The 12189-nt window shown below is 34.6% G+C and overlaps 1 protein-coding gene across 6 annotated transcripts in view; it reads left to right on the forward strand.

The window, feature by feature from the left end:
- The window catches only part of RAP1GDS1 (Rap1 GTPase-GDP dissociation stimulator 1), a 326851-nt gene that overhangs the window by 216067 nt on the left and 98595 nt on the right, over nt 1-12189 (forward strand). For all 6 annotated transcript variants that reach the window (XM_037529845.2, XM_037529841.2, XM_054687846.1 and 3 more), the window contains one exon: nt 3529-3654. In XM_037529845.2, the coding sequence (XP_037385742.1) occupies nt 3529-3654 (126 nt within the window). The remainder of the gene's footprint in view (nt 1-3528; nt 3655-12189) is intronic.

Genomic DNA, 12189 nt, shown 5'->3' on the forward strand with positions numbered 1-12189 from the left:
GACAAGAGTACTTCCAGATCTTGGCACATCCATGTGAAATTTTAGAACAATGAATACAAATATTACAAACATTCAGAGAAAGAAAAGTCACATACAAAAAAATTGTGACTCAATATAAACAAAATATCTTGAAACAACACTGGCAGTCCAAAGAAAATGAAGTACTATCTTTAAAATTTTGAAGGAAAATTATTTTCAATATAGAATTCTATTCCCTTTCAAACTCCAAATGTGAAATTACAATGTAGACATTCTCAAACATGATCATCCCCCAGAAAACTGACAACCTACATAATCTTGCTCTGAACACCATTGGATGTGTTCCACCAAAATAAGGTATTTAAATTAAGAAAGAAGAATACATAGGATTCAGGAAACAAGTTTAAATAGGAATATTAGTAGTGTGGTGATATGATCACCTCAAATTACTTTATTTTAAGGGCAACCAGTCCAGATTGCAGTCAGATCAGAACACTGCAGACTAAGGGTAAAGAAATTTTTACTGGAAGTTAAATTGATTGAATATCTAAAGTGAAAAACCTTATTAAGAGAATATTAGATATCTTGATAGTTTAGAGTCAACCAAACCAAGAAAATGAGAAAAAAATAATTACATGGAAACAAAAATAATTCAGGGGAAAATGAAGTAGTGTTTTATTGAAACACTATTGCTATAACCAAAATTAAAGTATATTACTTTGAGAAAATGGAGGCTATGGGAAGACAGGGAAAATATGTAGATAACTCATCTTTCAGGGTTGAAAATCAATAAAACATACCTGAAACTAACCCCTATATGTTATTTAGAGATATAGAGGTAAATGGTCATGAATTAGCTGAAAGAGGTTTATGTGTTTCTGAGGAAGAATTGTGGAGGGAAACTAGATTCTACTGGTAATACAAGTATTAGGATTAACTCCTTGAACTCATTTATAGATTTTGTAAAAAACTAAGCCTTTAGATAACGTGAATTTGTCCTAAAGTTGTTAAGGATCCATGGCATTTAATTCAAATGTAATTTATAAAATATGCTTCATACTGTCTTTTCTTTTTATACACCTGCAAGATAAATGCAGGTATTGATCTAATCATGTTGTTTTATTTTCTTGTGCCAACAAATGACCTAAATTACTTAGTAGTAATTTGATTTCTGTTTAATGATTGGCAAACAAGACTATGGATTGGGGGGGGGGGGAATCATAACACTATTTAAAAAAAAAATAAGAACAAATAGCTAGATAAGTGATGATCCCAGACCATATCTGGGACCTTATTTTCTGAAATTTGCTCCAACTTAAAGAATTATCTAAAGCAAATGAGCAACCAACAGTGTTCAAAAGTTAAATATATTTGTTTAACTCTAAAAAATTAAGAAATCATAGAAAACTAAGCAAATGAGAAAATTATCCCCAGAGAAACAAAGATAATTTTAGGTAAAATTAAATTTATTGAAATAATAGATTTTGATACAATCAAAAGTATAGTATAATTACATTGAGGAGATTGAGATAGTACCCTCCTTTTCAGGTGGAATGTACTGACATGATCACTGAGGACATGGGTAGCTTTTGAAAATAAAAATTTATCCCCATTTGCTTTTTATAACACTAATTATATTTGCAGTTATTGAAGCATCATTTTGGTATGGACTTTGTGCATGCACCAAAATCAGTACAACTGTAGTGTGAATCAAAACTATTAAAACATAGAGTTATGTTTCTCCTTTCTCTTATAAAGTTTAATTTGCAGTGTTTATTATTTGGTATTGACATAGAAATTTAGCAAAGAATACCTAACTCTGCATTCACTTACTTGTTCATTAAGTCACACATCTACTCATTTATTTTCAACACTTGTTATGTACTGGGCACTATGATATGTTCATGGTGGCTAAAATAATTTATGCTTTCCCTGTTTGAAGAAGCCAGTAATTTAGTGTGTAAGACAGATTTATACTTTTTAAAATGAATTTACAAATAAACATAAATTATGATAATTGTATGAGAAAGTAATTTAATGAAATGAGGGACTAAGTAAAGGCCCATATTAGTTGTAAGTGAGCAGTTTGAGACAGTCAAAATATCAAAATATCTACTTGTTATACACAACATATAGTAGTCTCAAAGCTGCTTGGGAAATGCCTCAAACAAAACAAGCAAAAGCAAGGACATAGGTAATAAAGTATCCAATACAGGAAGGAGAGGAAAGAATTTATCAAAATGACAGATTCTAGGATGTCAGCTTTCCCCCAAAACATTGAAAACAACCAATCTGATTTGGATTTGTTCACAAATCTCTAAAATTTCTACATAAATTAAGAGGCTAGCTGATGCAGCAAATTAAATTAAGAAGAAAATTGGAGAGAAATGTAATGCATCCTAGTCGTATTTTGGAGGAAGATTGGTAGACCTTTGCAATTTGTCAGATGTGGAGTTGAGTGAGAATAAAGTGAACAGTCACTTTCAGGTTTCTACCTGCATAGATACCTATGTAAAGTGTTCATTTACCATGTTAAGAAAATCTGGAGAGAAAAAAATTCAAAGTAATAACAGAAGTCCATTTTAGACATTGTTGGGATGCTAGTGAGCTATTCAATAAACTATCAAATGGCAAGTTACATAAATGGTCTCAAGTACAGAACAAGAGTAGAGCTGGGTAAGGATTAACATATTGTTGCTATTTTAATGCAGTAGAAGAGAATTAGATTGACTTGGGTGAGAATAAGGATCAAAAAGGTAAGAAAGCAAAAGATCAATTCCTAAGGAACTGAAATTTATAGAGAAAGTTGAAGAACAAAGGAGGCTTAAGTGTATAGAGATGCTCAAAACAGTTTGAAATGGGTGTAAGAAAGGATGTGAGTTGAGCAAGTGGAGATAACGTATGTAGACTATGCTCTCAAGAAACCGATATGGTAAAGAGAACAGAGATTGAATGGTAATTGGAAAGTGAGATAAAGGTTGATGTTTATAATACTGCTTTTTAAGTGAGAAATACTAAAGAATATTTCAATGTTGAGAAGGCTTTAGAGGAGGAAGGAAAAGCAGGAGGTAATGAGATTCCAAGTACATGTGAAGAATTGGCTTTTAATAGTATGCATATAAAAAGCGTGCTGTCCCAATGATGTGATAATGATATAAATTAAATAGTGATATAAATGATTTGATGATATAAAAATAAGTTTAATGATATAAAAATAAGTCACCTGGCACTCATGTAAAATTCATTCTGCCACAAGTAAGTTTTCTTTTTTGACAAAAAGCCTCAGAATTATGAATTGATAATTTAGTAATTTTGTTCTTGCTGTTACTACCTATATGTTACAGTTAACATTTTTTATAGCTGTAGTAGTTGGGCTAGAATGTTTTCTTTAAACCTTCACTTTTTTATTCTTTTCCTGGACATTAAAAATGAATTTATTCCAATATTTGAAAAATACTTGTATTTATCAGTATTAGTACAAAACGACCAAGTGTTTGAACGTAATGGAGAATAATTTTGTTTTTTTATGCTAAACTTTTCGTTTTTCAGAGTCAAGTAAAGAACAGTTTGCCAGTACAAACATTGCTGAAGAGTTGGTAAAACTTTTCAAGAAACAAGTAGAACATGATAAGAGAGAAATGATTTTTGAAGTTCTCGCTCCATTGGCAGAAAATGGTGAGAAAATAAATACACCTTTTGATTTTAGATGATGTAGGTCTTTCTCATTTTCTAATATTTTAACTCAAAACCCTCTTTGCTTCATTAATGATAAGGTTACTTTTATTTGGGTTATCTCTAACATAAGCTATAGTATCTATTCTATAACTATGTCTACCTTGGCCAAATCTACTTTGCCACTTCCTTTGATTTTAAAATCTTGGCACAGGTGATTGTATAGTTACACATTCTTATTCCATCCTGGAGAAGGCAACTGAAAGGGGAGATTGTAAGGAGATAAAAGTTTAAATTCCAGGACTGCTAAAAATGTAAATACTAGTAAACTACTTCCATCTTTTTTTTCAAAAATCTTATTTGATGCACCCTAAAAATAAGAGTGAAACAGATGGAATAGGATGTGGAATATAGAGGTATTAAACAATGGGTCAGTAAGACATACTTTAAAAACCACACCTTGAAAACTGACTATAGAACTGAGGCATTTGAGAGGGAGGAGGAGGTCAAAATCAGGGTGGGGAAGAGAGGACAATGAACTATGATGGAGGACTATTGGTACTTTAGTGGTGGGTAAACTATGGTGAATACAACTGATGGGAGAAGTCCTATACTTCCAAAAACACTAACAAGGTTATAAACCAGTGTAATTAAAAAATAAAAAGTAAAAGAGCAAACCCGTGTAAACAAATCATCCATTTAAATAATATTTCAAGTACATTTTGAAGCACATAGTGAAAAATACCAGACATATTAGAAAACAAGACATTGTAAGTAAAACCAGTGCATAGTGAGGCAGACCTCCCCTGTCTGCCCACTGCTCCCTTCAGCAGCATAGTTCAGTAGATCTGTCTGTTCTGCTCCCCACTCTATCTCTGGGGAATCCTCTCCCCCCGCCCCACACACCTCTGGCCTACACTCCAGTTCTTGTATGCATAAATAAATAAATCTTAAAAAAAAAGAACCAGTGTTTTTTATATTCAATGAATTAATGTAAGGCTTGGAAATTTTTTGAAATTAGAAACTACAGAAAGTAACATACATAGCAGATTTGAAAAAGAAACCACTGGAAAGATACAATGCAAATTAAGAACCAGCATTTATAACAGATTAAATTTTGCTGAATTAATGTGAACTGAGCTACAGTATAATTCCAGTAACATGGAGGAGTAGACTTGGATGAAATAAGAAATAAAGTATAAAGAGAAAGAAATAAAGTAAACTCCGTTCAAAGGGGTAACAGTTTGACAGGTAACTTCTCAATAGCAATAATGAAAGCCATTTGACAGGATGCATCTATATGCTATGCAAGAGCCAATGCCAATGTAGAGTTCTTGCTCTAGTGAAAATACCTTCCTAAACTGAAGGTAAAATAAAGGTATTTTCATTATTAACAATAGAGAATGTTCTCCACTTATATCCCTTCACTAAAAGAAAATAGGATTTTAGTGGGCTAGAAAGGAAATAATTCCAGAAGAAAGAATATAGATAAAAGGGAGAATAAATAGCAAAATAAATCCCAAAAATCTAGTGAATATGTAAATAGATCTCATGATCTTTGAATATATAAACTGATAAAAATATTTTACTGTGAAGTTTAAAATGTACATATACATAATTTACAATATACTACAAAATGAGTATACAAATATTGAGGGAGGTAAAAAAAGTATTACAGGTTATCATGATCCTGGTATTATTTGAGAGAAAATACTGTTAGATGATTTCAACTCTTTATGTTACTTACAGTTAATTTTTAAAAGTTTTTAACTACCAAACTAATGGAAGTATTTACGGAAATATATTTTTTGTAAATACCCCTCATCAATTCAAAGTAATAGGAGAGGAAAGAAAGGGGAACATGGAGCAAGAGGTATAAAGAGGGCATAAAAATGCTGGGAAATGGTATTTCAGTAATTAGATTGTACTAGCCATATGTTTTAGTTAAAAGACTAGGTAAAAACAATTTAAACTGAATTTCTAAAAACCAACCGTACTTGCAACAGTTCTTAAATATAAGACTTTAAAGTTTGAACAAAAAATGATAAGAACACAAGTATTGAAAAATTATAACATTCAAATCTAAAGATGGCAGGTGTTAATTATATTAGTATCAGCTAAAATAAAAGTTAAGATTAAAAGACTTACTGTGGCTAAAGAAGATGATTTTAGAGTGTAAAATGGTTTAATTCATGTGAAATTATAACAATTACACATGAACCCCAAATCATATGAAAAATTATTCACAATTAGGAACAGAAATAGACAAATCTGCAAATATCATTGGATAAATATCAGTCTAGTGCCTCACTAATTTATAGAACAAGGAGATAAATATAGGAGCATAGAAAATGTGAACACATGGTTTAAGAAAATTGATTCAGTAAACGTGTTGTAAAACACTGCTCATGTTCACAGTTATTTCCCTTATAATATGCATGAAACATTAAAAAATACCCACTTACTCATGAAAAAATGCAATCTTAGGTTATGTTCTCTGACTTTAGGGGATTATCTAGTAACTAATAACAAAATGATGACTAGGAAATCCTTGTGTTTTTGAATATTAAGAAAACAGTACTTCAGAAGTCGGAAAAAATCATAATGAAAATAAGAAATTTTTCTAAAAATGAAAATGAAAATATTTTATCTCAATCCATATATGATTCAGGCAGTCTTATGTAGAGGGAATTTTTTGTGCTTTAAATTATTTTTTAAATTATCATAATGGTAATAATTAAAATAATTACAAAGGGAAAAAGCTGAAATCAGTGAACTCCATTCATTTCAGTAATTGAGAAGGAAAAAAATCATAAACACAAAGAAAGCAGAAGGGAGGAAATGTAAAGAGCTGGGATCATTTATTTCATTAATTAATTTTTAATTGAGATAATATCCCTGATGGGTTATCCCCATCAGTTATTGTCAGCAGTGCATCTACCACCAAATCATCCATAGTTTACTACCAAAATCCATTGGCCTTCTAGCCCTCTTTGTTCTTAACCCAGCCTCTTCTGCCTCTGGATGCTTCAGTTCTATAGTCTGCTTTCAAGAGCTGGTTTTTAAGCTTGTCATTTATCTGGCTCTTAGTTTAGGTACTCGGTATTCTGCATGTTAGTGATACCATTAAGTATTTTTTCTTTCTTCTTCTGACTTATTTCACTTAGCATAATCCCTTCAAGCTCCATCCATGTTGCCTCAAATAGCATGAGTTGATCTTCTATGATCAGTGAAAAATAATATATTGTGTATATATACCACATCTTCTTGAGCCACTCATTTGTTCTGGGGCACTTATGATGTTTCCATAATTAGCTGTAACGGTTCTGCAGTAAACATGGAAGTGCTAGGACTTTCAAAGTAAGTGTTTTTGAAATTTTTAGATAGATGCCTATGAGTGGAAACACTGGTCTATATTGCAGATCCATTTCTAATGTATTGAGACACATCCATACTGCTTTCAAAAGGGCTGGACCACTCTCCATACCTTCCAGCAGTGTAGGAGGGTTCTCTTCTTTCCATATCCTCTCAAGCACTTGTTGGTTCTGGTCTTCTTGATTTGGGCCATTCTTGGCCTGTGTGAGATGGTATCTCATTGTGGTCTTCATTTGCATTTCCCCAAGATAACTGATGATGAACATTTTTTCATTTGCCTCTTCTCAGTCTATATGTCTTCTTTGGAGAAGTGTCTGTTTAGTTCTTCTGCCCATTTTTTGATTTATATTGTTTTGTTTTTCTTGAGTTGTATTAGTTCTTTATATATATTTGATATTGATTCCTTGTCATATGTATGGTATGCAAATGTAGTCTCCCATTAAGTAGGGTGTCTTTTTGTTTTAGTTATGTTTTATTTCACTGTGAAAAAGCTTTTTAGTTTGATGTAGTCCCAATTGTTTATACTCTCTTTTGTTTTCCTTGCTGTTGGGGTAAGATCCTTAAACATATTACTGGAGATTATGTTCTGAAACATTTCACCTGTGTTATATTTTATGTATTTTATGACTTCAGGTCTTACATCCAAATCTTCTATATATTTTTTTAATTTTTACATTATTGTTCATTTTTAAAAAATATTTGCCTCCCGCATCCCTCTGGTGTAGTCCCCATAGAGTTTCCTTTACCAATGCACCCGTGCACCAACACTTCAGTCCCCTATGCTCCTCCCTCAGTCCCTCTGATCCCTCTCCCTCCTTCTCCCCTGCAGTATGTCTCTGATTTATAATTGTCTATTTTTGCTTTGTTGTGTTTTGTACTGTTATTATTTTTTTACACCGATGTCTTATTTGGTTCCCCTATATTCCTGCTGTAAGTGAAACCATCCGATATTTTTCTTTTTCCTTCTGGCTTATTTCACTGAGAATAATTCCTTCTAGCTCCATCCAGTCACTGCGGCACAAGTCCGAGCCCCAGTAAGGGAGCTAACCCACATGGTGCAGTAGACCTCTCCTGTCTCGCCTGTTGCTCCCCTCAGCAGTGTATTTCTATAGATCTGCATGTTCTGCTCCCCACTGTGTCTCTGGGGGAACCCTCTCACCCACTGCACCTCTGACCTACACCCCAGTTCATGTATGCATAAATAAGTAAAAAAAAAAATACAAAAAAGCCAGACCTACTACCTGTGCCACAAATAATACAAGAACTACAAAAAGAAAGGTTGAAAACGCATCCTTACTAAAACCCACACAAAATGAAAAATGAGAAGATAAACGAACATAGTACAAAATAAAAATACCGGATGGTATCACTCATAGCAGGAATTTAGAAAACCTAAATAAGAGACCAAGAAAAAGACTAATCAATGCAAAGTAATAATCAAAATCAACAAACAACTATAAACCAGAGACACACTATGGGGGCGAGAGGGAGGGAGGGAAGGGGAGACAAAGAACTAGAGTCAAAATAAGGGGGGTTGCAATTGTATGGGGAATATAACCAAAATGAAAATGCATACATTGTACAAAGTTGAAAAATGATGTAAGAATTATATAAAATAAAATATTAAAAAAAAAAGCCAGAACAAAATAACCATGACCTTGTTGTAGTTCTGGAGCATGATGAAAGGGGGAATTCTGGGCAGCAATGCTGGTGATGTCACAATTAAAGGAAAAATGAAACTTAAAGAAAAAATAGGAGATTTAAAATAACAGGGTAAGATAATGAAAATATGACATGTCTACATTCAGAAATAATGGAGTTAGGAAACCTTATAACGGATTTAAAAAAAATCACTTGAGGTCCTTAATAGAAGGCAAAAAGAAGCAATGAAATTAATGAATGCACTTGAAAAAACAATACTGGAGAACATAGAATAGAAAAAATTAGAGAAAAGGCTATTTTAAAAAATGAAAGCAGTATAAGAGCACTTTGCACAACTTAAAAATAACATCCATATCACAGGGATCCCAGAAAGAAAAGAATAATAGAAAGGCACAGAAAACATATTCAAAGAAACAATCACTGAAACAATCTTACTCTGAGAAATTAACGAGAAGTTGTGACCAAGAGTCCCAAAGAATTACAAACAAAATAATACCACATGAATGTGCACCAAGACACATAATAATAAAGCTGTAGAAAACCAGCGATAAGCAAAGAATACTAATAAAGATAAAAATGTGTAACCTAACAGGAATCACCAACCAGACTATTCGCATTTTCAACAGAAATGTTACAAGCACCAAGGGAATGAAAAGAGATATTCAAAGTACTTAAAGAAAAAAACTTCCAGCAAAGAATCCTCTACCTGGAAAGATTAGCAATCAAGATAGAAGGAAGAATAAGGAGCTTCAGTGTTAAGCAAAAAGTGAAAGAATATATCAACTCCAAGCTGCATATATCCATGAAACAATGGGATTATTATATAACAACAGACCAATGAATATCAAGTAAAAAGAGACCTAAATTAATAACCATGAAGGTAACAATGTAGCCCATTAGAATCAGAGATCAAACAGTCCAATAGGTCACACAGCTAGGCCATCATACAGTAACCTCAGTAGAACCCTCGAACAAAAAATAATAGAAGTAACACATAAAACAATGGGGAAAAAGCCCTAAAGAAGCAAATACAACAACAACAACAACAACAAAACCATTGGGAAGCCCTGACCAAAACAAAAAAAGCAAATCAATACAAAATCCATAGACAATAAAGATTTATAAATCAATAATCATCTTAAATGTTAATGGCTTGACACACCATTTACTTAAATGTAAATAACTCACAAGTCAAAAGATGTAGCTTTCAAAGAAACCGAACCTTCAGCTGCTTGTAAGAAACTCACCAACAAAGGGAAGAATAGACATAATTTAAGGACTGAGGACATTCATACAAGCAAATGGCAACCCAAAATATTTCAGGAACAAATATACTTATATTTTCGACTAACAGAGATAAAAAGAGAATGAGGACTTTATATTTTGATTAAGGATCCGTTACAAGAAGAAATAACACTTGTTTTTGCATGAAAGGATACAGCACCAAGAATCACAAAGCAATAACAGAACTTGAGCGATATTGATAACAGCGTGGTCTTAACAAGGTAAACTTAATACCCCATTTACAATAATGGAAAATTCAACAAGACAATGTGTAAATAAGGAAACAGCAGCTCTAAATCAGGAGCTAACCCCAATAGGTTTAACAGACAGTTACAAAACACTTTACTAAAACTGTTACATGCACTTTTATTTTCAGGTCTTTCACTGAAACTCAACCACCTCACTGGTGGGAGTCAGCAGCAGCAGTGGTGTTCTCTCACCTTGCTGCTCCACCAAAAGTCAGTTGTGGCAGTTGCTCCTCAGAGCCCAGCCGCCCTTTTATGTCATTTGTAGCATTTGCTCCTCAAAGCACAGCATCCGCCCTTTTATTTCCTGAATCATGGAGTGGACCAATCAGGTCTGAGCTAATAGCTGATGGGTGCTAAATGGTCTGGTCAGCCACAGGATTGAAAAATGTCCCAATCAGAGCCTCCCCTGGTGGTGCAAGCTGTTGAGAGCTGTGCTATGAAGCTGTTCACAGCCTCTGCAGTGCCGGTTTGATCCCAGCTGGCCGGCAAGGGTCCCACATGGTGTGGCAGACCTCTCCTTTCGCGCCCACTGCTTCCCTCAGCAGTGTATTTGGTCAGTCTGCCTATTCCATTCCCCGCTCTGTCTCTGGTGAATCCTCTCACCCTCCCGTGCATCTGGCCTGTACCCCGGTTCTTATATAAATAAATAAATCTTTAAAAAAAAAAAAAAAGTCCCAATCAGACTTGTTGGTTTGGCACCCTGAAAGAGGATATAAGCCAGGATCAGAAAAAGCTGGAAATAAAGACAGACTGTTCTAGCTTCTGAAGAAAGAAACGGGGAAGGCTCTGTTCCTGGACACTGAGGAAAGAAGAAAGAGAAAGGACCAGAATCTGAAATAACAAAAAAACCATCTAGTAGCTGAACTCCAAAGAGGGAAGGAAAGACAAAGACCTCTGTCCTGTCTCTGACATCACCTGAAAGGAGCACCAAGGCTCTGGGCCTAGTGTCACAAAGGGCTGTTAACTCTCTGACACTGCCTCGAGAGGGCCAGTAGTGGTCATCACTATTGGCCAGTGCTGTCTGGCATTCCTAGTGACAGGTGACCAGTACTCTGCTTGTACTTCTGTGAACACTCTCTGGGGGAGAAAGCCAGGCACTTGTGGCTAGAGTAAACTCTTTTTTTCCCCTGTTTGTAAAATAAACCCCATGTTTGTTGTTCCCTGAGATCTCTTACAGTTGTGTGCATGGGGGAGAACCCACAGACAGTGCCCTGTCCTATTACTGGGCATTGTCCTTTGTTTAACTCTAACCCATAGATCCCTAATGTATGAGTATTGTATTGCTCTAGCCCTTGGTTTTGGCTTTTGGGCCTTTTGGCCTTTTGGTGCTTTTTGGCAGTTCCCTTGAGTCTTAGAGCCCAGGCAGGTGGCAGCCATGGTGGCCTATCCCATACTCCTGCCCTGACCACACCTGTTCCGTTCGGTGGCTCTGGTGGGACTGGACATCTGTGGTTGACCAACCCCATGGATCCTCTCATTGTGCTTGTCACCTTAAAACACAAAAGCAGTTTGCAAGACATCTGACAGGGTTTGATTTGGGAAGAATACTGAAGAAGCCATAGGTTCAATTGTTAATTTGGGAAGTTCTCCTTCCTTCACCCCCTTCTTCTGCTTCTTCTGCCATAGGTTCTGGGTTGACAAGTATTATAAAGTATCAACAAGGTAATATTTATACTATTGGAGATCATATGGACCTATAGTTGGAGCCAGTTACAGACAAAAATTTTGTATTTTTGTTTCTGTGATTCCTCTTAGGTATGGTAGTACAAATGCTACTTGGTGCAAAAGGAAATGAACATTCTATATATTTTTTTGAAGATTTATTTATTTTTATACAAGAACTAGGGTACAGGCCAGATGCGCGGGAGGGTGAGAGGATTCACCAGAGACAGCAGGGAACACAACAGGCAGACTGACGAAATACACTGCTAAGGGGAGCAGTGGGCGAAATAGGAAAGGTCTGCTTCAC

The sequence above is a fragment of the Talpa occidentalis genome, unplaced genomic scaffold (assembly GCF_014898055.3).
Source record: "Talpa occidentalis isolate TD23 unplaced genomic scaffold, MPIMG_talOcc4v2.1 talOcc4.6, whole genome shotgun sequence".
In the NCBI taxonomy this organism is placed as follows: Eukaryota; Metazoa; Chordata; class Mammalia; order Eulipotyphla; family Talpidae; genus Talpa; species Talpa occidentalis.